The 27,763-nt window shown below is 35.0% G+C and overlaps 1 protein-coding gene across 1 annotated transcript in view; it reads right to left on the reverse strand.

The window, feature by feature from the left end:
- TMPRSS15 (transmembrane serine protease 15) overlaps positions 1 to 27,763 on the reverse strand; it is a 138,761-nt gene that overhangs the window by 37,682 nt on the left and 73,316 nt on the right. Inside the window, exons 16-18 of the mRNA XM_030806191.1 lie at positions 25,031 to 25,171; positions 14,748 to 14,858; positions 12,561 to 12,693 (exon numbers count right to left, since the gene is read on the reverse strand). Of these exons, the coding sequence (XP_030662051.1) occupies positions 12,561 to 12,693; positions 14,748 to 14,858; positions 25,031 to 25,171 (385 nt within the window). The remainder of the gene's footprint in view (positions 1 to 12,560; positions 12,694 to 14,747; positions 14,859 to 25,030; positions 25,172 to 27,763) is intronic.

A 27,763-nucleotide genomic window follows, 5' to 3' on the forward strand; every position in this document is an offset into this window, starting at 1 on the left:
AGTTACCCAATAATCTGTTTTAAGGCATTCATGTCTAAATGAGGAAACATTTCGAAAGGTATATCACTAAAAATAGATGTTAGAGGCATGGATTTTAGACTCTTCACTTATCTATAGCTATCCTTTTCCCCTGTCCCTTGGATATCTCTTTTAAGACAGAGCCTGAAGGGATACATTTCTTTTTCTTTCTTGCCTGCTTTCTTTTTCTTTCTTTCTTTCTTTCTCTCTTTCTTTTCTTCTTTCTCTTTTTTTCCCTCCCTCCCTCCCTCCCTTCCTTCCTTCTTGCCTTCCTGCTTTCTTTCCTTCTGTCTTTCTCTCTTTCTCTCTTTTTTTTTTTTTTTGGTACTCTGTTGCCTAGGCTGGAGTGCAGTGGCTCAATCTTGACTCACTGCCACCTCTGCCTCCCAGATTTAAGTGATTCTCCCGACTCAGCCTCCCTAGTAGCTGGGACAATAGGCGTGTGCCACCACACCTGGCTAATTTTTTTGTATTTTTAGTAGAGAGGGTGTTCCACTATGTTGGCCAGGCTAGTCGTGAACTCCTGACCTCAAGTAATCCACCAGCCTTGGCCTCCCAAAGTGCTGGGATTACAGGCGTGAGCCACCGCACCTGGCCAGATACATTAATTTCTCTGGAAATTCACACCAAAATTTGGAGAAAAACTAAATTGAACAAGTATTTAAAAATTATTTATAAATATTTTTTAAGCAAGCCTATTTATTACACATCGACTTCTGGCATGCATTCGGATAGGATTAACAGCGATTTTTTAAAAAAAAACATATGCCTATTCTAGAAGGAAAGACGACTAGATCCAAATTTTTAAGAATAATGGGCATTCAGTAAATGCCAGTTGTTCCACCCTGAGATTTTCAAGTGCTGGTCCATGGTGGCACTTTCACTATCCAGCAGAGAAAATTGGAGACACATATACACGTGGATAAAAGATGTGTAATCTTACTTTCTAAGATGATCTTTTCAACATTTTCAGCCTCAAATTTAACACGAGAAAACAAATATAAATATGTAATCTTGGGTTATTTAGAGTAGTTGAACAAAATACTCCTTCAAAAATAGTGACAAAATTATCACATAATTAAATTTTTGTACTAAATATTATTACCAGCAGCATAAGAGTAGGGTATAGGGCCCTCAGTTCATACAAATATTTTTCCAGATGTCAGTTCTACATGTTAAATTTGGGATTTGTGATGGACTACCTGCATTTCAAATCCTGCCAAGTCAAACTCATTCTTTTTCTGACTAAACACAATTTATTTCTTTGTATGCACAGTAAACAGATTAAAAAGTAGCAGAAGTTTACAACAAACTACTCCTTATTTTAAGAAATCACGAGGCAATAAATATACATTAAAAATCTTATTGACAGAATAAAAGATTACCCTATGTGAAGTCACCATTTACGTTTGAAGACAAAAATCTCAGAACTACTAAAAAATTGAATTCAGAGGAAATGCATTATATTAAGGTCTGTGATTTAAGCATACACCTGAGGCTCTTACTGCCTCGGTTTTCTTTTCTTGCAAGGAAATTAGTTGTTGATTTTTAGAGAGGCACTCTGTGAAGATTAAAACTAGACTATACATTTTCTAAATCTTTAAAATGTTCCACATTTGCAGATTTAGGTAACTTCATTACATATTCACATAGCTATTTGAAATCAGAAGTTTAGTATCACATAGAAACTCCATATAGCATTACCTTGTTGACATACTAATGCCTCCCGGAAACCAATTTCTAAGCTTTTATTGCCATTTTTATGGGTTATATAACCTCAAAGAGCTCTCCTTACTTTAGGAAAACTTTATTCCATGTGAGAAAAGAAGCATATAGATGCAACCATTATTATTTTTGAGGTCATAGATGGAGTATAAAAAGATACTTATAGAAGAATTCTAGGGAGGAAAAAAGGATATCTCAAGGATACTTGCATGGTATTAAATCTTCTGCCTCTCTTCTTAGGCTCTGCCTAGGTTTCTTCTCTTTTGTCTCACTTCTCAGGCTGAATTTGCTGTGATAAGAATTCTTCCCTGGAGCAGGAGCTTAGGCAGGGATGTTTTAAGGCCTTTGGACACACTAAAGCTAAAAAGAATAATAATGCATGCTGCAAATACTGCAGCTAGGCACTGTAGCTCATTTCACACCCCAAAAGGTTCAAGTAATGAATAGAACCAGGTGGGATTTGCCTGAAAAGGCTTTTGGAGAAGGACGGTTGTTTCTTTTCAGATTGGAGGGAAAGAAGGGGATTGATTTAGCAGGACAGAAGGCAGGGGGGACCATTTGTATAGGCAGGGGCTTGGTGGATAGAAGAGATTCGATGGCAAATCATCCCACTAGGAGAGTAAAGGCATGTGGGCAGGTAGGCAGAAATGCCATTTCTGAGCTAGACACATTTCAACTACAATTATTTAACTATGTATTGCATTTATAGCAATACACCTAGCACACACCTAGCCCAGTGATAGCTCTTAGCAAACAGGTAAGTTTAATTAATTTTAGATTTTCTGACTTCCACCCTTAAGAGTTGGTGGCATTTACTCAGAAGTAAAGAAATGTCAATAAAAACAATTAACCTAATCCATTTCTACTTTTGTGCAAGCTACTGTATTAACAGCAAGAGATAAATTGATGGGTTAGTCTGGTAGCTATTCTCTGTTATCTTACAGATGTAATGGTGTTACAAAGGAAAGAAACTGCTGGTACCTCCTTCCTACCAAAAATATGTCTGAGAGAAGTGATACTTCCAGGAGATTGTCAAAGATGCAGGATCTCCTCACAGGCAACATCTTGGAAACCTTGGGCAATGTGAACTACTTTAACATTATTTCCTTAGCTGCTGCTGCTGTTGGAGTTCCTTTTGTTTGTTTGTTTGGAGTAGAAGGCATATGACACACACCTCTACATTTCTTATTAAGTTTTCTCAGTGCATTATCACTTTCTAAGTACATATGAGTGAAATTTCCTTTAGAATTTAGTGTCCTTTAGAACTTGCCATCCCTGTGGAACTGTTGGCATTTATCTTATTTCGTCAGGAAAATTACATGGTTTTTAACGTTTTCCTTTTTGCCTGGGTCTCCAGGAATCTCAGACATAAGTGTTAGTAATGACACCGACCTTTCATGTTTTGTAGATTTCCTGTTTATTTCTTTGGATCTTATTTTTCTGTAGTATTCTATTAACCTTACTGCATATGTTCTTTGTTATATAGACCTCAGCTCCTTTTTGGAGAAGAGATAATGGAAGAAAATCATGGAGGAAAAAAGAAAGAATAGAAGCACATGAGGAAAGAAGAAAGAAAATGAAGAAAGGAGAAAGAGGAAGGAAAAATTAAAAGGGGGGGGGAAACGGAATATTATTTCATTGGATTTTATCGATTTTATTCAAAAATTGTTCTTCATCTCATAGAATATATAGCATTAATTACAAGTTGAGCAGTTGGAAGCACTTTTTAGAATAAAACTAGAATGAATAAGGAAGATTTTGTTATAAACTTCATAGGGCTAAGGTTTTCTGTCCTTACCTATTTCTGTTTTAGAATATAGAAACCTCGTCTTTTGCAAAAAACAGGATCTAAGGAGATGATAAAGGACATTGCCTTGGGGGAAAACATAGTCTCTTGTTTTTATATAACAAAATAAATACCTATACATTACAGATAATTTTTGGCAAATGATTTGTAATTGTGCCAAAACATAAAAGAGATGTTCTCCCTCTTTTGTGTGTGTAATTATATTCTTAGTAAAAGTTCCTGACAACAAAGAATCTGTTTGGTGACAAAATACATATTAAAAACTGTAAGCCAAAATAGGAGTGAAAGACAAAGAAGATTCTCCCTGAATGGTGGTGGTGCAAAGAAATGACATTTCACAAAAGTCTCTTGATTTCCAATAAAATATTTTCAAATATTTAGTAGGAGAAAGGAGGAATAATGTTTTTCCAAGTAAGAAATAATACCAGTCTGTGGTTGGTGAAAACCTTGCTATGGATATTTTTCACTCTGTTGATGATATCCTTCTCATATTTCTGATGCAGGTTTTAAAAAATTCTCCACTTGATTTCATCTACGTCAGGGGTGGTGGGGGTATGGGGTGGTTCTAACAAAGTCAAAGTATGCTAGGACAAGCTAAGAAATGTCCTGGATTAAGTCAGATGATTCTCAACAGGGTGTTTAAACCTGGTACAGTAGAAAAAAGTTGTTTGACGTGTGTGTGTGTGTATCTTTGTTTTGTTTTTATTACCAGGTGAAATCAAGCTGTCAAAGTTTGGGGATGCTTTGTATAACTTCTATGTTGTTTTCTACTGAAATGAGTATATGAAGGATCATGCGTGTCTTGACTACTCTTGTCAGAATGACCTCGGGCTTTTAAAGAACTAAGACCTCTGGGTCTCACTCCATCCAGGTTCCTTCACCTCTTTGGAATCCATGGAAGTCCATGATAACAGGTAGGAGGTTTGTAGTTGGGGAAGAAATAATTACATCTTTATTTTTACTGACTTTAATCTCTTCTTCTGTTACAAATGTAGGTGAGTAACCACAAAATTATTAGCAACATCTATAATATGGTCACCAAAACAAACTGCAGATATATTCATATCATATTGCAGTCGCTAGATACACATAAATATCATTTATGCTCACCTTTGATATTACAGTGGTCATTAGAACCACCAGTATATCTTATTAAATGTTAATAAAGAAATATATATTTCCATGGATTTAAAAATTTTCGATAATTATTTTTAATGCAATAAATTTCCTTTGTAGTTCTGTGTGCTTTAGTTTATATACTTAAAAATACTCTTTTGTGTGTGTAATTATATTCTTATTAATTTCCAGGCAACAAAGTCTCACTTGGGTGACAAAATACATATTAAAAAGTGTAAGCTGAAGTAGGAGCAACAGACAAAGATTCTCCAAATTAAGTTTCCCCCGACTGACAAAGGTACCTATGACACATAAACAAAGGTTGAGAGCATTTACCCTAGGTGGTGGTTCTCAACTCTAGAATGCATCTGAATTACCTGAAGGGCTTATTAAATCACAGATTGCTGGGCCTTACTCTAGACTTTTGGGTTCAGTAGGCCCGAGGTAGGATTCCAGGATTTGAATTTCTATAAATTTATCCCAGGTGATTCCATGCTGGGATGGAATTTGGTCCTAAAACCACACATTGAGATCCACTGACCTAGACCATTCTGAATCTAAGAGTCTGAGGCTGAGACTAGGTGATTCTTATGTATAACCAGGCTGTACCTTCAAGAGCTGATGTAACTGTTGTATTACAAGTCAGCGGTACACCTATTGTCACTCCCTTGCCCAGAGCAGACATAATTATCTTATCACTGTGCTTTCCCCCATGCTGCTAGATATTAAACCTATTAAGTATTAATGTTTAAAAGTATCAAATTATGGTAGTTTGCTATTAATGATTTGCTCTTTAATTATTTTTCATTAACGCATTTCTAATTTTAAAATGGAGAAAACATCAGAGTTATAATTTGTGCTTCAAGTGAATGATGGATTTTGTAGTTAAGTCAATTAAACCAAATTAAAATAAGATTTTTTCCACCATCTTGCCCAAAGCTTTTCTCACCCACCCCACCACAGTAACATAGCTAAGAATAAAAGTACCTTCTGTGCTGAAGTTGAAAATCAAAAAATTTTAAAAATGTAAAATATTATTTATTTCTGTGTAAAGTTAGGAAATTAAGTAAAAATCATCTAAAGCCAAAGGTTACATTTTTTTTCTTTTTTTTTTACTGTTCCCATATTTGTGTTGTTGTTTTGTGTCCTGAGTTGTAATAAGTCAAGGTTTTCCCCACATACTTGAAAATTTGGAGACATTGGCAGAAAATATGAACAAGGGCAGAAGCACTCTGTCTATCTACCACCTAATTAAACTAGGATGAAACATAGGTTCTATTTCCAGTGTTCCAGAACTCAGTGCTAAGTTGTATAAACAAATTCATTGTGGTGGTTACATCAGAATTTAAATGATTATGCTCTATGTTTTTGACAGGCTTATTGAAAAACATTTTAGTCTCTTCCCCCAGTATTTTCAAAACACCGCTGCAATGGAGGAACCCTGGGGCAATTCCATTTCTTATTAGCATTTGAGAATGTAAGGCTCAATTTGATGTTCCTGATATTTAGAAGAATCTTGGACAGGACTAATATGGGATTTAAAAATTAACACCAATTCCTCATAGGCCACCTTATATATTAGAACATAAATAACTAACTCCACTTTCGAGATATTAGTATTTCCTGAATTCTGTAAAGTTTTACAGAAATGATGATTTTTTTCTAGATTTTAATGATTTAGCAGGGTAAATCAGCTATATCATTTATATATCGGGTTAGTAACAGGGAAATGCTATTTGCTGGGAAATACCATTAAAAAAAAAAAAACTACCCTAAGTTTTTTTAACCTTTATTGTTGCATCAGTATAAAATGTTTTCTTTCATACTTTGATCAAAGACATGAAAATGTTATTCAAGGTACTTTTTACTTATGCATATAATGAATGGTAGGAAATGAAAATGTTGAATATAAAAAAAGGAAAGGCTAATGAAATAGGCCTCATAGGATTTACTAGAATCTGAGGGGAACTGCATTTTGTACCCTATCTGCGTAAATAATCTTGAGAGACTACAGTGGCTTTTTAATAAACTGACTACCAAATTACTTTCTACTGCAGCAAACAGACATCATTTTAAACTCACTAAGTTTTCTTTCAGTTACCATGCACCAGTCTAGACAAATTCTCATTAAGGATATAACTTTCTTTCAATTACTAGAGCACTATGGAGACCATTTAATAAGCACAGGCTCAAAGATTAAAGTCTTTGCAGAGATTACCTGACTCATTTCTGAAGAAAGCAAGCACCTGACCTTCATCAAAAATATTGTATCTAAGGCAGTGAGATGTACTACTCGTGTTACATACACTAAAAAATCTGGTTATTTGTCTCTGTATCTGGTTAGACGGACTATGATTCATGGGAAATGGGATCAGTGAACTAGAGAGTACAATCTGGCTGGGGAAACCACGTAAGTAAATAGAACAGAGCTGTGTGTTACCCACTCAGCTCAGACCATTTTCTAGAAAGCCTTCCTTGACATGCCTTTATTGACTTAAGTTCTGCTACAGCACATTGCATTTATCATATTATATTGTAATTATCTATTTATGTGTCTGTCATCACCACATAAGCATGTAAAGCCATGTCTTATTTATTCATGGAACAGACACAATATCATCACCAGTGCTTAGATTTCTGATCCAGGAATAATAATAATATATTTACATTATATACTGTTAAAATGTAATAAAGATGTATGTTTCCTTCCAATGCATTGGAAGGAATGTAAATGTAGGGATCCACATTTTGCTATCACCCAACTAACATGTTTCATTCAAATTCATTGAAAAAAACTTTTGTCAAAGTAAAGTGTTGATCATTTTGACCTCTGTGAATAACTCGTCTTAACCCAATACATCCTCCAGGAAACAATGTAGTTAAAATTCACAAACCACAATGGAATGAACTCCTCTTTTTATAATCACATGGTCATCTTTGAAAGGTGATGAATTGAGACACAAATATCCTGGGCAGGGAAAGCCCAGTCATCTGGGGCACTCAGGTGCATCAATTGTGGAAGCAAGGTCAAGTCCCCAATCTCCTTAGCTTAATCTTTAGAAACTAAGTTCCTGAGTCTATACAGCAGCTCCTGAGCAATTGAAGCTAACAGCTTCCTAGGACCTCACCTCTTTGAAGTCACTATTGAATTAAAATTAGGGTTTAAAGTAGGAACTTGGAATGAATGCCACTTACCCAGTTCTTTACTTGAAATGGAAATAAACAACTGTCAGTTTCTGGGTTTTGTTGACTCTTTATAAAAAAAAACATTGTTTCTCCTACAACTTGCCCTCTTCCAAGACTTTATGTCTGAAAGCTCCCCATGTTTAAAGAGTTTTTGTTAAAGTTTATAATGTAGAATAAAAAGAATTACACACACACACACACACACACACACACATTTAAAGTACAGGAAGACTCTAATATGCATAAACCAAATCGATTTTTTAATATATACTATTTATAGAAAATATGCTCAATAAAAGTAGGAATAGAAAGAAATTACAAAAGAACGCGGTTTGACCCTATTTTATAAAAAGTTTAAAAGTACATATATGAACAAAGATCTAGAAAACTATACACTGAGATGATTTTTTTTTTAAAGTTCTGGGACACATGTGCAGAATGTGCAGGTTTGTTACATAGATATACATGTGCCATGGTGGTTTGCTGCACCCATCTACCCATCATCTACATTAGACATTTCTCCTAATGCTATCCCTCCCCTAGTCCCCCACCCACTGACAGGCCCTGGTGTGTGATGTTCCCCTCCCTGTGTCCATGTGTTCTCATTGTTCAACTCCCACTTATGAGTGAGAATATGCAGTGTTTGGTTTTCTGTTCCTGTGTTAGTTTGCTGAGAATTATGGTTTTCCAGCTTCATCCATGCACCTGCAAAGGACATGAACTTATCCTTTTTTATTGCTGCATAGTATTCCATGGTGTATATGTGCTACATTTTCTTTATCCAGTCTATCATTGATGGACATTTGGGTTGGTTTCAAGTCTTTGCTGTTGTGAACAGTGCTGCAATAAACATATGTGTGCATGTGTCTTTATAGTAGAATGATTTATAATCCTTTAGGTATATACCCAGTAATGGGATTGCTGGGTCAAATGGTATTTCTGGTCTAGATCCTTGAGGAATCACCACACTGTCTTCCACAATGTTGGGAAAACTGGCTAGCCATATGTAGAAAGCTGAAACTGGATCCCTTCCTTACACCTTACACAAAAATTAATTCAAGATGGATTAAAGACTGAAACGTAAGACCTAAAACCATAAAAACCCTAGGAGAAAACCTAGGCAATATCATTCAGGACACAGGCATGGGCAAAGACTTCATGACTAAAACACCAAAAGAAATGGCAACAAAAGCCAAAATTGACAAATGGGATATAATTAAACTAAAGATCTTCTGCACAGCAAAAGAAACTATCATTAGAGTGAACAGGCAACCTACAGAATGGGAGAAAATTTTTGCAATCTATCCATCTGACAAAGGGCTAATATCCAGTATCTACAAAGAACTTAAACAAATTTACAAGAAAAAAACAAACAACCCCATCAAAAAGTGGGTGAAGGATGCGAACAGACAATTCTCAAAAGAAGACATTTATGCAGCCAACAAATATATGAAAAAAAGCTTGTCATCACTGATCATTAGAGAACTACAAATCAAAACCACAATGAGATACCATTTCACGCCAGTTAGAATGATGATCATTAAAAAGTCAGGAAACAACAGACGCTGAAGAGGATGTGGAGAAATAGGAATGCTTTAACACTGTTGATGGGAGTGTAAATTAGTTCAACTAAATTGATTATTTATATAATGAATAATGAAATTCATTTCCTCTCTTTGCTCTTCATAGGAATTTCGTTCCTGATGAGGCTGACATCACTTGGATGAGGCTTGGACCTGGGAAGTTTCCATTCTAAATGCACAGCATTTGGGAATATAACAGGAACTGGAAGCTCTCAGTCCAACTGTAAGAAGCTAAGTTAGGTATAGAAGGGATGTACCTCAGCACAATAAAGATTATATATGACAAAGCCATAGTTAACATTATACTAACAGGAAAAAGTTGAAATCTTTTCTTCTAAGAACTGGAACAAGACAAAGATACCTACTCTCACCACTCTTATTCAGTATAACACTGAAAGTCCTAGACAAAGCAATTAAAGAGAGAAATAAAGGGCATCCAAATTGGAAAGAAGGAAGTCAAATTGTCTCTGTTTATAGATGACATGATCTTATCTACAGAAAAACCTAAATACTCCACCAAAAAAGGGAATTGATCATTGAATTTAGTAAAGTTTCAGGATACAAAATGGACAAAACAAAATCATTACAGTTTCTATACATCAACAACCAACTAGCTGAAAAAAAAATCAAGAAAGTAATCCCATCTACAACAATCACACAAAAAATTAAACACCTAGAAATAAATATAACCAAGGAGGTGAAAGACGTCTTCAAGGAAAACTGTAAAACATTGATGAAAGAAATTGAAAAGGACACAAACAAATGAAAAAACATCCTATACTCATGGATTGGAAGACTTAATATTGTTAAGATAACAATACTACCCAATCCCTATCAGATTTAATGCAATCTCTATCAAAACACCAAAGACATTCTTCACAGGAATAGAAAAAAAATCCTAAAATTTGTATGGAACCACAAAACACACCAAATAGCCAAAGCAATCCTGAGCAAAAAGAACAAAACCAGAGGCTTCACACTACCAGATTTCAAAATATTCTACAAAATTATAGTAACCAAGATAACTGGCATAAAAATGGACAACAGGCCAATGGACCAGAATAGAGAACAGGATAGAGAACCCTGAAATAAATCTGTGTTTACAGCCCACTGATTTTTTTTTTTTTTTTTTTTTTTACAAAGCCACCAAGAACATTCAATGGGGGGAAAGAACAATCTCTTCAGTAAATGATGCTGGGAAAACTGGATAACTATATGAAGTATGAAACTAGACCCTTATCTCTCACCATATAGAAAAATCATATCAAAATGGATTAAAGAGTTAAATCTAAGACCTAAAATGTTGAAACCACTAGAATAAAACATTGGGGGAAACACTCCAGGATGTCGGTCTGGACAAAGATGGCTTAAGTAAGACTGTAAAAGCACAGGCAACCAAAGCCAAAATGGACAAATGGGATCACATCACGCTAAAAAGCTTCTACATAGCAAAGGGAATAACCAACGAAGTGAAGAGCAAATCCACAGAATGGGAGAAAATATCTGCAAACTGTCCATTTGACAAGCACATAATAACCAGAATATATAAAGAGCTAAAACAAATCGACAAGAAATAAAAACATATGTTCTGACTTTAAAAATGGGCAAATTATCTGAGTAGACATTTCTTAAAAAAAGACATACAAATAGCCAACAGAATATGAAAAAAATGCTCAGCATCACTAATTACTAGAGAAATGCAAATCAAAACCACAATGAGCTATCTCTCACCCCTGTTATGATAGCTTTTATCAAAAGAGAGGCAGTAAGGGATGCTGGTGAAGACGTGGAGGAAGACCACCCATAGACTGTTGGGGAAAATATAAATTAGTACAGCCACTATTCAGAACATTATGGAGGTTTCTTAAAAAACTAAAAATAGAACTACCATATAACCCAGCACTTCCACTGCTGGGCATATATTCAAAAGAAAGGAAATCAGTATATCAAAGAGGATATCTGCCCTCCCATGTCTATTGCAGCACTATTCACAATAGCCAACATTTGGAATCAACCTAAGAGAAAAGCATATGTTTTATAATTAGAAAACTTTTGGCATATGTTTTTATAGATAGGTATATCTATATTTACATGTACATAGAGTGTATATATAATTCATTGCTTAAGTATTTGGCACTGATTTTTAAAGACAAGGATTAGTCTAGAGTTTAGCATTACAATAATGTACCAAATAGACATGGTTCTTCCCTTTATAGACCTCATAGTTTAATATGACAAACAAACTTTAAATGATATAGTGTTATAAGTTATAAAGATAACCACATGTGAGCCAACATGGCTAGTAATCACTAAATCTTCAAAATCATGTATGTTTAAGGATCAGAATGGTGGGTTAGAGTTGCCAGGTTGTAAAATGCAAAATAAGTATGTTATTGCTACTCATTACTTTCATTTTCTACCTAATTACTTTTAAGACTTGATGGGAAGGTAAAAAAGAAATATGGTGAAATTACATATTTGATGCAAGCTATTATGGCATTAGACTGGGAGGTATAATACATTTTTGATAAGTTATTAATTGGAATTTTTATTTGCATCATCCTTGCTGAGAATATCTTTCTTTATCCTTCTGTAACATAAAATTTATAGAAATACTGTAGTGGGAGGGGTTATGCAAAATTTTTAATTTTAAAGATATTTTACAAATTTTGCATAACCTCTCCCACTACAATAGTACTTCTATAAATTTTCCAAAAAAACCATTGTAAATGTGTTGCAAAGATATAGCAAAAGCATATTCTCCGTAGTACCCTTGTGATTATTTATGTATATTATGATATAGGATAAAATGAAAGATTTCATTAAAAAATCATCAAAAAATATAAAATGAGAAATGCTCACATATAAGTATTTTGTATAACACAGTATATTATATTTTATATGATATTTACATGTACTTATATTTGTACAGTATTTATACAAAGGTTATTAACTGGTTATTATTTGAAAATGGGGTTAATCAAGATTTTTATTTTCTCCCTTTTGCTAATGTGTATTTTCTAAATTCATAACTTTATAAATTTTAAAGCTCTTACTAAACCTCATTTGATAGTAATAAAAAAGTTTGAGAATATCTTAAAAAGGAACTCAGTAGAATTACTTACCCTAGTCCCAGCAGCTGACAAACATCATTTGAAATCTGGATGGTCCAGTTCTCAGCACAAGCTGTATGCCACATGCTCTGGATTCTGAACTGCACTAAACCATTGTTGTTCATTGTGCCATTGAAGAAACGCACTAAAGACACGGAGAGTATAATGGTAGTTACCAGAGACTGAACGGTGCAGAGAATGGGAAGACGTTGTTCAAAGAGTACAAAGCTTCAGTTAGACAGGAGGAATGAGTTCGTGAGATCTCTTGCATAGCACTGTGACTATAGTTAATAATAATGTATTGTATATTTCAACATTTTGCAAAATTTCAAATTTTCTCATCATGAAATACGGTAAGTATTTAAGCTGATGGATAGGTTGATTAGCATAATTCAATCATTCCTCCATCTCTCTCTCTCTATATATATACACACTTTTAAAATATATATATACACATTCTCTATATATACATTCTGTCTCCATACATTCTATTAATATATATTATATATAATAACATCACATTGTAACCCGTAAATATATAGAATTAAATTTTTCAAATATACAGCAAATTTTTTAGAAAAATTAACAAAAAAAGATAAATTGAAGAGATTAGATTACACATGTGGTCATTTTGACCTAAATTGATAAGAGTAAATTATGGCCTCTAAACTAAATGTGCAATGTTCTTAATATTTCGAGTTTAGAGATTGATTGTAGTTTTTCTTAAGAGCATGATGGAAGGTCTAATTTGAAAAATATAAATTCAGTAGGCAATTTTGCTCTTTTATATAACTATAAAAATGGAAATTGCAGAAATATGCAAGTTTACTACAAATCTATACGGCAAATAAACAGAAAATAAAGTTATTTGTGAAGAGTATATATAAGAGTATATATAAACTTAGTTTCTGAAAGAAGGAAACTCAAGTTTAGGGAAGAATTCCCTCCCCACCAAAAAAAAACCATTTTCTTTGTACTTACTTTTATACCATTTGATTTCTATCATCTTACTCATCATTTTACAACCATTTTGAACAGAATTTTAAGGTCATTAGTGGCCAGGTAGGGACTGGACCAAGCTAAGTGAGTTCATCAAGGGAGGAAAACATCAGTAATTGTAGTCTTACCTACAAACACTATGTTGTAATTCTATAAAATAATGCCACATTGTTTACCTTTTTTTCCTATTATGACAAGAGCTAAGAGCAGTGACTACAGAATTATACAAACTTAGGTTCAAAAACAGCTACAGCCCTTACTGGGTGTGCGACCTTTGGCGGCCACTTATCATTTCCAAGCCATAGTTTCCTCATGGGTAAACTATAGCCAATTTTTTTTTTCTTTTTTGAGATGCAGTTTCATTCTTGTTACAAAAGCTGGAGTGCAATGGCACGATCTGGGCTCACTGCAACCTCTGCCTCCCAGGTTCAAGCGATTCTCCTGCCTCAGCCTCCGGAGAAGCTGGGATTACAGGCACCCACCACCATGCCTGGCAAATTTCGTATTTTAAGTAGAGACAGGGTTTCACCATGTTGGTCAGGCTGGTCATGAACTCCTGACCTCAGATGATCTGCCCGTCTCGGCCTCCCAAAGTGCTGGGATTACAGGCGTGAGCCACTGCGCCTGGCCAACTATAGCTAATTCTTATTGTGGATTTTTTTTTTAACTTAGTTACAGTGCATGGTAGATAGTATATAAGTGTTAAATATTTGCTTAGAAATAAAAAGACATAATAAAAGTATCCATTACTCATAATGTTATTGAGGTGTGGAAGGGGAGCTGGACTGAAAACTCAACAGGGCAGGGGGAGAAAGTGAATTATAAGTAAGCATACAGGTGCCTCTGAATGTGGGCAACAAGCAGAAAACAGCAGCCAATATGGGTGGTGCTAGCCTGCTTGGTTTGGAATATTGTCTCTGTGGTATTCTGGGCTTCCTATATGGATATTTGTTGCTCTAGAATTACAGTTAATAAGTGTGACCAAACCGAAACAAACAATAAACTGAGGCCTGCAAATATTAACTTTTCTTCTAACTAGATGGGGACAGAGGTGCTAAAATCATCTCAGAGATGAGATGTTCTCGTTCCAAAGCATCAAAACAGGTCCTAATAAACACACTTATAATCTTTCTTTTACACTGTAGAATCCAAATGCAGAGGCTAAAGTCATAAAAGTATTTTCCTAAAAATAAGACATACCACAATCTGCTTCATCTGAGCCATCCTCACAGTGCAGATGACCGTCACAGAGATTCACCAGTGGAACACACTCTCCATTTTTACATTGAAAATTGTCTTCCTTGCATGGCTCTATGGGGAAAGAATGTTTATTGTATAGGATAAAGAAAACACAAATGGATGATTCTGGAGTAGAAATCCCATTTGCTCCCCTTTAAACGTGAGTCCTTTGCCACAGCTCAAGGTGGAGCCAGCTTTGATACTGAGTAAATGACGAGTTAATGGGTGCAGCACACCAACATGGCACATGTATACATATGTAACAAACCTGCACGTTGTGCACTTGTACCCTAGAACTTAAAGTATAATGAAATATATATATATATATACATACATATATATATATATATAAAAATAGTAAACATGAGTCCTTTGCCACAGCACAAGGTGGAGCCAGCTTTGATACTGAGCAACACCATCTACTTGGTCGTTCAGAATGCCTCAGAAATAGTTTCCAAGCTGATGTGTATGTAGCTTTAGAAGAGTGTGGATGAAACCTCAGACATCTCTTTTGCAGCAAAACTCAGGGAATTTCTAAGAGGTGGCTGAGAGGTTGTCAACTCACCTCTTCCTCATAATTTTGTTAGTATCTCTTCAATAAACAAACTCCTCCACCCCAAACGAACATACAAGCAACAACCATTGAACTGTTACTCAAGCACAGAGAGGTTCCCTGGCCTCACCATCCAAATGATACTTCCAAACCTTTGTAAGAAAGAAATGTGGAAGTTGTCTGTTGGTGAGATCAAAGTTGGATTGGGTTGGAAACAGAGGGCTCAATTAAAGCTTGGTCAGGCAGGAAAGAGTAGTCACAAAGAAATGGAAACTTTGCTGTCTCGGTAATGTGAAAAGAAGTTGAGGATAGAGCTCCAAACAAGCACAGCAGTGCTGGAGGCATGGGCATGTGCTTGGCACGCGGAGACACGAAAGGAAAATGAAAAGCCTGGGCAAAGAAGAAACTGGGTAGATCTGGAGGCCGTTGGTGGTTGTTTCCAGGCTTTGGTTTAGTGCAAAAAGAGGCCTAGTGGAAACATTCCTTATTTAGAGGTAGCTGCTGCTGTTTCCTGAGATTGTTTGGTCTTTAAAAGTTTTGTTCTGGGAGAGTCCTCATATCACTGGGAGAGAGGGGTTTGCTTCCCTCTTCCAGTGCTTTCTGATTACAGCTTAGGAGGTACAGTTATGTGCTGGAAGGAGAGTAGGAACTCCGTGAGGGCCACATGGAATTTGGTTCCCTGACAATGGTGATGGCTGTCAGGTGTGGAGAGGCTCAATGTCTTATCCCCTACATGGCACATGAACAATCATATGGGGAAGCAAAAGCACTTGATAAAAATAAGAAACAGGGAAGCTTCTATTTTGAAAACTGTTAGTGACTATTAGTCAATGTAATAACATTACTATTACATTGCTTTCAAGGAGACTCAATTCAGGTTAATATGATTTCAGAAACAAATTATAAAAATATCCATGGAGACTTTCTGAATTTATGATGATCAAACATAATGTCACTTGAAAGAAATCATTCCTGTTGTTTTCGAATCTAGGTTGTAGACTCACATCTGAGAGAGCTGATAAACACCGTTACACTTCTAAAGAGAGGCACTCAGTATAGCCATACTACACTTACTGAAAAAAATACTAAAAGTAGTCCAGCAACTATCAATATCCATCAGCTATTTTCAGCTTTTTAATAAAAGGGCATTAGAGTATTTTTCTAAAAAATACATTGAATAGAGTATTTGAGGGGGGATGTTTTTATGGGGGAAAGGGGAGGATAGTGCCATCCAGCAAACCAAGTGTGGGATGCCCTAAGAGAATCAATTCCTAATTGAGTTGCCTGAAAGAAGCAAGGTCAGCATCTCGCTCCCTGGCCAAAAGTTGACTACATGGCATAACCAAAAGGACCAGGCTTTCATGGGACTAGTGTTAGGGCTTTCAGATATTTTAAAACTTTGACATTAGTATGAAACAGATTTTTAGTAATAACTCTAGGATACACATCAACGTGTGTGTGTGTGTAACTAAGTTAAAACTTACCTTTACTCTGTTCTATTATTTCCTATCCTATCCCACCCCACCCCACCCCACCCCATCCCATCCCATCTCATGCCATTCTATTCCATAACAATGCATAAAATTTTTTGGATAGTGAAACCCAATAAATTCATTTCACTCCCCTGGTTTTTGATAAATAGCAGGATAAACTGAAGTATAGTGAAAAAAATTAATGAGATAGTGACATTATTTTCCTGAAGTTTGTGGGCAGATAGCTGTGTACATAAAGATTAGTGATCAATTCCTATGAAATGAAATCAGAAGTTAGAAAGTTGGCAAGGTGGACACTGGAAAGATGATCAGATGACAACTGCCTGGCAGGGAAGGCCGGCTCTAGCACAAAAAGTGGAGGAATGGAACCTAGGGATTAGGGATTCGGAGCTGAGCAGGGTTATAAGAGATTATTTAGGAGTTGTATGACCCACGTCTACAGTGCAATAGTCCAGGGCTGGTGGAACCATGCTCTGAAGAGCTCACAAGTCTGTTTCACAACAGAGCTAGCATTTGGCCAGAAGCTGGTGTCTGACAAATGAAAACTACAATGGTAAAAAAAAAAAAAAAAAAAAAAAAAATCTTCCTATCTTCCAACATTGGAACTATGGGAAGATGGGGAAAAAAGGGAAGTAGAAAATAAAACAAAGACAATATTTCCACCCTCCTCTGCCTTAAGTTATTAGGCCAAGGTCTGTGCCTGAGTTGAGGGATAAAAGAAGCTTTGAATTAGATGATATAAAAGTGTTGATATTATACTTGACTGTTCATTTTAACACTTAAAAGTGAGTGTAAGTTACCCAGATAAAATGATTTAACACTGGAAGAAACTGAAAAAGTGTAGAGATCTGCTTGAAATATCCAGAGCAGAAAAAGGAGATTTGAATTAAAATAGAGACAAATGAACCTTTTGTTTTGCTTATATTGTCACTGAGGTCAGTCATTCTATAAACTGAATATAGAATATGCCAGCTGTAATACCCATAAGGCCATGTTTTCTCATCTTCATATGTCCAGGGCTTGGCGAAATGTCTGGCACAAAGCAGGGAAAAGTAGATATTTTTAAAACATAAAGTAAATTAATGTATATTAAAAGATTAATATGCCTCAAAAGTATGAAGCTTAGTAATAGAGTCAACATAATATAAAGCACTTTTTAAAACTATGATTTCAAATAAAGTTTAAAATTTAAGATAATTGGCTGACGGTAATTCTAGTAATTTGAAAAAAAAAGAATCAATTTTATGAATTATGAAGATATACTTTACTGAAATTTCAATAGTTGTTAAGACATAGGCCCTAAAGTAATATGACCTTGGTTGAAGGTGCAATTTAACCATTTCTTTTAATATTTCTTTGACCTTGGGCAAAGAAATTAGCCTGAGGCTCAGTTTCTTTGACTGTCAATAGGAGTAAATACTACTTTTGTCTTAGGTGTGTCAGGAGAACACATTTTAAAAGATAATGAAGTGTATTTATCATACCAATACATATACAGAGAATATGCAATAGATAATATTTTTAACAGTCAAAACAGTTTGCTCTTGTTGCCCAGGCTGGAGTACAATGTTGCCATCTCGGCTCACTGAAACCTCTGCCTCCTGGGGTCAAGTGATTCTCCTGCTTCAACCTCCCAAGTAGCTGGGATTACAGGCATGTGCCACCACGCTGGGCTAATTTTGTATTTTTAGGTGAGACGGGTTTTCTCCATGTTGGTCAGGCTGGTCTCGAACTCCCGACCTCAGGTGATCCGGCCGCCTCGGCCTCCCAAAGTGCTGGGATTACAGGCTTGAGCCACCACGCCCAGCCTTTCACTGATATTTTTTAAGTTGACATTCTTACTCCATGTGCTAGTTGTGCTTTTTCTCCCTACGAATAACGAAATAAACAAGAAAACATACCTAATCCTTTCCTCTTAGTATCTTACAACAATAATTGGAGCTATTTGTATACTCTACTTTAAACTTAGAAGAATTCTGTATTTTTTCATCTGAAATCTAAGTTACCTTATTATGAAAATATTTTTAGAAAGCCATGGCTGGTTGTTTCTACAAACCTTTATACCATGAGAAAATTTGGTTACATATCTCAAAATATAATACTATTACGGAGGTTCTTGAAAGTGTAATTATCAATTTGTTTCACAAACATATTTTTAAACCAGATTAGTGAGATGACAAATGGGCAGAGATAATTACGATTCTAAAGACAGCATTAATACTTTGACTATATAGTTTATCGTTCTCGTATTAATTTTCCTTTAGAAAATTGGAAGTCTTAAATGTAGGCAGAAGTGTTATGTATTCATATATTCTGTCTTAAATATATATTTTAATATACTTTATTTAAAAGGTTGACAGCATGAATTACATGTCCATGATCAATTATATTGATATACTTACAGAATGTTAGTCACCACCCTTTATTTTTAAAATATCTTATTACTTTTTTCATAGCTTACTGAAATCACTATGTAAAAAATGAGTTCTCAATGACAATAATTTAATCATAGATACATTTGCTGATAATTTTACCTTTTTACTAATGTAGATAGGCAATATTTAATTTGAAAATCACATACGAGTTGAATGGAAACAGACATATCTGAATTAAAATCTAAATGATAACATATAAAGTATTTTAAAAATGTAATTCATTTTTGTGCTCTAGCTGAAGCTGTTAGGGTTATATTCTATGAATCCAGAAAAATAATAACTTGTTTCTATAAGCTGAATGAACTGGATGAAAAAATGCTGAATGGGGAAAATTGATTTATTGTTACTGAACTGAACAGAAATTTTAAAATCTGAGAAGTATAAATAAGCTCTTTCAGAATTTTCCTTACATGCGTAAACTGGATTCTGATTCTTTGCAACATACAATAGTTCAGCTTCATTAAGCAGTCTTTAATCCAACAGTTTAACTCTCTCTGGACTCTGAAATCTTATTTCTGATAGTTTTATGCCCATGGTGAGAGAGAGAAAAATAAATATTGCTAAGAATTGAATTTCCCCATCTCCTTTTTAAGAAGTCTCCAGTAGCGTTGCCTCATTTAGTTAACATATGCTTGGTTTAAAATGGAACGAAATTTATCTCTAAGCACATACCACACAATCTGGGGAGGGCTCAAACCCCCTAAATGTAATCAGCTGCCACTTCCACGGTTGCCTGATAAACACTATTGAATTCCATCATTAAGACTCTGAGTATCAGAAAAGAGCAATAAGGGGACATTTATAGGAGACTGATCTTAATAAATCTATATTACATATACTTTATTACAATAGAAATGGAAATGTCAGGAACATAGTACAAAGAAAATAAGATATAAAAATACACTATACAATTGTGTTAAATTTCAACTGAATGCCTTGGAAGGTGTCCCTAAAATATCTACAGAAGACAAGTGAAGCAAAAACAATTTTTGATGCCCATTTATACCTTTTTCTAAAAGAACCACCAAAGTAAAGTGCCAAGATGTGTGTCCAATCTCGCTTTCCCTTACCAGCTTGATTAGCCTCCACAGCCAAGTCCCTGTTTCTGTAATTGCTTTTTAGTCTTTGGGTATAAAAAATCTTGACGGAAGCAGACAGTGCTGATGACAACTCAATCATTCCATTACTCACTTCCCAGCTGCATCTGTCCTGTGTCTAGGAGGAATGTGAAACCACACTCCCCATGTATTTATCATGCAGTGATGGGCATTGAAGACTCTGTTCTAGCTTCAATCAAGAGAATTTTCCCTTAAAAATAACTTCATACATTACATACTAATATAACAGTAGTAAATGAAATCTAGCTATCGGCAAAAGAAATATAAAGAATCTATACACCATAAACTTGGTGTCTCTTTTGCATTGAGAGAAATAGATTGTGCTCTGTTTTTGAGTTTGATCTTGAATCAAAATTGGTTATAATGTTTTTCAAAATTTTTGATGTTGTGTTTGTTTCATTATAAGAATCTGAGACAGGAAATAAATGCTGATGAGGATGCAGAGAAAGGGGAACATTTATACACCATTGGTAGAAATGTAAAATAGTATAGCCATTATGAAAACCAATACAAGGCTCCTCAAAGAACTAAGAAATATAAAAACTAAAAATACAACTGCCATATAACTCAGGAATCCCACTGCTAGATATTTATCCAAAAGAAAGAAAAGCAGTATATCAAAGAGATATCTGCTCATCTATGTTTATTGCAGCACTATTCTTGATAGCCAAGTTATGCAGTCAACCTAAGAGTCCATCAACAGATGAAGAGAGAGAGAGAATATGGTATCTTTGCATAATGGAATATTATGCAGTTATAATAAATAATGAAATTCTGTCATTTGCAATAACATGGAGAAAACTGGAGGACATTATGTTAAGTGAAATAGCCAGGCACAGAAAGCCAAATGTTGCATACTCTCATTCATATGTGGGAACTAAATTAATTGATTTCATGAAGATAGTAAATAGAATGGTGGTCCCAGAGGCTGAGAAGGGTAGTGGGGAAGGAGGATAAAGAAGGGTTTCAATGGGTACCAAAATAGAGTTACACAGAATAAATAAGATCTAGTGTTTGGTAACCCAATAAAATGACTATAGTTAACAATAACTTATGGTACATTTCAAAATAACTAGGGAAGACCATTTGGAATGTTCCTAACACTTAGAAATAATAAATGTTTGAAGTGAAGAATATTTCAGTTTCCCAGATTCCATGATTGTAAATTGTATGCTTGTATTAAAATATTACATATACCGCATAAACATGTGTAATTATTATGAGTCCATAAAACACAATTTAAACAAACAAACTTTAACTATAACTTTTGATGGAAGAGATTTGTCTCTGTCTTCCTTTTGACAATCCATTTTCCTCTTTTCAAGTCTTTTCTCCTTTCTCATTTTCAATTTAAAATAGGGGTTTAAAGACCTACTTTTTCTTTAAAATTTTGTTTCAAGATGCTTTCACTTTTGCAGATGGTGGAATGCCCTGTCCTATTAGTCTGTTCTCATGCTGCTAATAAAGACATACCTGAGACTAGGTAATTTATATGAAAAAAGAGGATTAATGGACTTGCTGTTCCACATGGCTGGGGGAGCTTCCTAATCAGGGCAGAAGACAAAAGAGAAGAAAGGCACATCTTACATGGCAGGAGGCAAGAGAGAGCATGTGCAGGGAAACTCCTTTTTATAAAACTATCAGATCTCATGAGACTTACTCATTATCACAAGAACAGCACAGGAAAAACCCACCCCCATGACTCAGTTACCTCCCACTGGGTCCCTTTTGCAACACATGGGGATCATTACAATTCAAGGTGAGATCTGGGTGGGGACACAGCCAAACCAAATCACCTATAATTATTTCAATTGTTTGGATACCTCAATAAATCAATCCCTAATCTAATACTGAGCACGATATTTTTTTAAAAATTTCAGTTACTTTGGGTTTTACTATGTATCTCAATTTCCTTAAAAGTATAATACTTCTTTCAAAAATCCTTTCCTTGACAGAATTCTTGAAAAAAATTTGGGATGGCCTCCAGTAGAATAGTACTAGGTATTAGGTATTTACTTGCTCTATTTTATGATATTTTGCAGAAGAGAGTACATAATTTTACTGCATTTAAACAGCAGTTATTGACCCTTGTATATTTTTTAGTTGTGGGATTTTCTCCTTAAAACATGAGAAATATTACTTCATTGTTTTAGTGTTCATAATTGCATGAAATATAAAGCTGATCTTATTTTCAACACCTACAAAAATAATTTTACTTTTTCTGTGCTAAGAATTTTCAGAAAAATTTCCCTCTTGAAATTTAAAACTTCACACAGAAAATGTTGTAACACTGATTCCTGCTTATTAATTTTTTTATTGAACACACTAAGACTTCATGATTTTTCAGGTAATTTTATTCAGATACAGAAAGTGTATGATTTTTCTTTCATTGTATCTTTCACTATTAGTTTTGATCTGCTTTTATGTTTTCAATTTCAGGAATGTTTATTGTTTTCAAATTTGGTTTGGTGTTTTTTTCTGCATGCACATTACAGACTCTCATATGTTTCCATCTCTCTTTACTTATCATTTTTTAGTTTTTCATCATGCTTTCCTGCAGCAATTTTTGTGGAAATTGCACAAGAGGTTTTGAACAGTTGTGCAATAGACCAGAAAACTAGGTGGTTCACACTGCTAACAAAGGCCTCTAATCAAATCAGAAAGATTTGATTATGGCAGAGTTTCACAGAAAATTGCTCTGGCCAAAGACGGCCATCTTCTTCCAAATTCTTGAGAGGAGACTTTATTGTAATGTCACTTGTGTGAGCTGGTACTGTGCAAAGACTATTTTATCGGGAGCTAAAAATTATATAATAATTAAAAAAATTAGGGTCATGATTTTACATGTAAAAGTATTGGTGGTAACATTTTGTGTTTTTCTGTCATCTAAAGTTTGCTATTAACTAATTTACTTTCTATATAACAGTAAGAAAGATTTAGCTTTTCTCGAACATTACATAACCACAGTCTGTTTTATCTTAAATGTGCTCAATATTAACTACCAAAATGTCCTGATCGATGTCCATCACCCATCTATACTTTAAAAGTGCAACTCAAATGTTGAATTAGATTAAAATAATAGGTACACCACAAAGAGAAGGAAACTGAAATAGCAGATAAAATAATTGGCAAACAAACATGGTTATAGTATAATCATCAGCAACAAAATAATCAAGAAACAAAATCAGTGATTCAATTCAAGATGACATTTTCAAAATTATCTTGATTAACATTTTCCAAAGCAATGATAAAATTTTCTTCTGAGTTAAATTCTCGCCACACACACACACACACACACATGCTTATGTAAATACATATCTATTGATATTTGCATCTCAATGTATTTTCTTCTTTACCTAACAAAATCATGTCATTTGCTATATTTCTTTTTTTTAGTGTACTGTATTATAAGATAAATTATAATTTTGTGTAGATCTCAAAGTATTTACTAATTAATTATTTTTTATTGATCCATGTCACTGTTGCTTGTAAGTAAACAGATTGGCTTCTAAAATCAGTCACAAAATCCAGATTAATCGATTGAGCTACCACTTACGTCTACCTAAGTAGCATGGATAATATCAGTTGTGGTTCATTTTCAGGGCCAGATGGTAGACCTCTTAATTATTTGCCATAAAGATTAAAGCAGGCAGCTTTCTGGGATGGTGTCAAAAGTCCTGGTCAGTTGTGAGTGGAGGAACAAAGATAAACATAACCTAATAGTAGCTGGATTTTGTATTAGATAATAGGCCAGATGAAGATAAACTATCCAACCCTACCTCTTTTCTAGACATTCAAGTGAAATACATCAATTCCATAAATATTTCTCTTCCTATGGAAGAGAAAGAGAGATATAGGAAGTAGCATATATTCTGTTTTTCTGACATATTTGCACCTGGAAAGAACCACTGAGTTGCTGGGCAGTTCTATGAGACAAATCATAGTCCAAGTGGAGTATCAAGTTACAAAAAAATTCTCTGCAGATTGTTGAATGCAAATATATGCCAATACTAGACATATGAATATATATATCCATATTCACATATATCCGTATATATATACACACACATATACATATATCCATGATGAACATGTTGCTATTTTGTTTGCTCCTGTTGATTATTTTATGGATATAATAAAACACCCAGCGTTGGAGGGTTGGGCATGCCAGCAAATAGCATTAAATTCCTACACTGTGGTGCTTTGCTCTGGTTGTATCCAATAAGTTAATGATGTTAATTATTGAATTGAATGTTGTTGGCATGCCAACAGCTCTCTTGCCTGTTTCCTTCTTTGCTCTCTGAAAATGTTCTTGACATGGGAAACATGACAGTCTTCTTTCCTTAGAGGGAAGGAAATGTTAACATTTAACATGGCTCTCTTCAATGAACAAAATTCAACACTCCTTACACATCAGAGAAATCCAAGTAGGTCTGCTAAAAACTTTTGTGGCTGCCTACTTTGAACAAACTCAGGTAATGGTAACACAGATGTAAAGGAGGAAAAATAATCTTCATTAAGATGAGGAAGAATGAGTGTCACAGAAGGAAAGCATTAAAATCACGATTTTAGCCTTGAAATTCTGTATACCTTTGCTGTTTTGCTCCAAAAGTTATGATGCGATGTGTGATTTATGGGCTCTTACCTGGAATCCCCAAGTGATAGCCAGTAGTAAAGTTTGCTTTAAACCCTCCTCTTGCCAACACATCGTTAGTGATGAGAAGCACAGTCATTCTGTTGGTGGTAGAGAACACATCCTTTACTGGGCCAGGCCCTGTGTACACAGCTGTTCCAAAGGAAAACGAGATAATCAGTGAGATGATCCTTTCGATCTAGAAGGAAATGTACCCCACATCTCAATTCCATCTGTCAGACGTAGGGCTACATGCTACATGGCTCGCTCACAGAGCAGCCACAAGTAAATGAACACATGCATTCTTTTACATTTTGAACACTCTTCAACAAAGCAAACTTCTCTTTAAACTTTTTTGATATTTCTTGAGGTTTGTGCAACTCTATAATGCAATGATGAATTACTTATAATATATCTGACTTAGTACCACTGCTATTCAAAGCTCATTTATCCCAGACAAATGACTGACTACTTATAAAGACCTTTATAAAACAATGGAGTTTATAGTCACCTTTACTAAATTTTTGACCAAACATATTCAGTATTTTTTTGTGTGTGGAATCATAAACCTAATCTGAAGGATGGATTATTTAGAGATTGAGAATATTAACAACATGGTGGCTTTTAAACCTTTTCCCCTTAATCCCTTAGCTTTGGGGATTTCATAAACAATAAAACATTCTTTACTATATTTCAGCTAATTAAAAATACATTTATTAAAAAAATGTTTTATATATTGGAAGCCCTGAAAGTGATTCAGTTTCAAATGACCTTCCTGCCTACAAATTTTAAAACAATAAATCAGAGATCTTTCTGGAATTCTTATTTACTTTTCAATGATTTGTTTAACTATTAACAGATGAAATGATACATTTTAATTTTTTAGATGATGAGAACTCTGAAGTTTTTATTTGAAGAATAATTTGATCTAAAATGGAAAAACTATTTAAAAATTTTTATATGTGTATAAAAGAACCAAATTTCAAAGTCCTCAGTTCTTGCCACCCTTCTAGTCCCAACAAAATTTTCTTTATTTGTTCTATGTGTGGCTCCCAAAATCCTCTCCCAGGAAGCTCACACTCCAGAACTTTGTGAGATTTTGCTGTAGAATTCTACATAAGGGTTGACTGATGAAAAGGTTGGGGAACCCTCCCCACCACACTGTCACTTGATGTGCTCTAGAATATTTTCTCCGGAGTCTTCATTGATTAGTTGCAGCATTCATGTGATTGTATCCTGACTGCATATCTATTAGATCAGATTTTACAATACATGATGAATACAAGTCCAAAGCACAGTTAGATAAGACATTTTTTTTTTTTTTTTTGGCGGGAGGGCAATAAAACACTTTTTAGTTGTATCATTTCATTCATCAAAATTGATCATGTGAGCATCTTTGTTTAATGTGTGACTTATCAAGAGACACCTTTTTCTTAAAAATGAGAAACCATCGGGCCAGGCGTGGTGGCTCACGCCTGTAATCCCAGCACTTTGGGAGGCTGAGGCGGGTGGATCACGAGGTCAGGAGATCGAGACCATCCTGGCTAACACGGTGAAACCCCGTCTCTACTAAAAATACAAAAAATTAGCCGGGCATGGTGGTGGGCGCCTGTAGTCCCAGCTACTTGGGAGGCTGAGGCAGGAGAATGGCGTGAACCTGGGAGGCGGAGCTTGCAGTGAGCCGAGATCACGCTACTGCACTCTGGCCTGGATGAAAGAACGAGACTCTATCTCAAAAAAAAAAAAAAAAAAAAAAAAAAAAAAAAAAAAACCATCATTCTTAGGAAACTATCGCAAGGACAAAAAAACCAAACACCACATGTTCTCACTTACAGGTGGGAATTGAACAATGAGAACACATGGACACAGGAAGGGGAACATCACACACCAGGGCCTGTTGTGGGGTGGGGGGAGGGGGGAGGGACAGCATTAGGAGATATACCTAATGTTAAATGAAGAGTTAATGGGTGCAGCACACCAACATGGCACATGTGTACATATGTAACAAACCTGCACGTTGTGCACATGTACCCTAAAAGTATAAAAAAAAATGACCAGCCTGGCCAACATGGTGAAACCCTGTGTCTACTAAAAATACAAAAAATTAGCCGGGCGAGGTGGTGGGCACCTGTGATCCAATCTACTCCGGAGGCTGAGGCAGGAGGATCGCTTAAACCCAGGAGACAGAGGTTTCAGTGAGCTGAGATTGCACCACTGCACTCCAGCCTGGGTGACAGAGCGAGACTCCATCTCAACAACAACAACAACAACGATAGTGGTAGTTAGATAACATATTAGCTATTATGTTTGACTGATAGTTTTTTAGTGTGTCAGCATGTATTCCATGATCTATAGAATACACAAAATTTCCTCTATAGTAGTACACTCTATAATAGCACAAAAATTTCCTCTACAATAGTACACTCTCCCTAGGCTTATTTTAAAATAATCGATAAAATAAAAAAGAAAAATAAACTGGTCAATTTTTGAAGCATTCTCAGGTACCTACATAGAAGCAGCTAGTACTAGAGACACAGCCAAAGTACTAATAAAATGTAAAGTAAAACTCATTAAAAAATTTTGTATAACAACACGATTTGAATAGTTTGAAGTAAAATAAAAACTGATTTAATAGCTATCTTTGGACATCTGATGTACATATAAAGAGAACTACATAATGGGTGTCCTTAGCTTCTAGTCTCCAATGTGTAGTGCTTGTGGTAGTCAATTAATACCAGCTGGTAG

This window comes from Nomascus leucogenys, chromosome 25 (assembly GCF_006542625.1).
Source record: "Nomascus leucogenys isolate Asia chromosome 25, Asia_NLE_v1, whole genome shotgun sequence".
In the NCBI taxonomy this organism is placed as follows: domain Eukaryota; kingdom Metazoa; phylum Chordata; class Mammalia; order Primates; family Hylobatidae; genus Nomascus; species Nomascus leucogenys.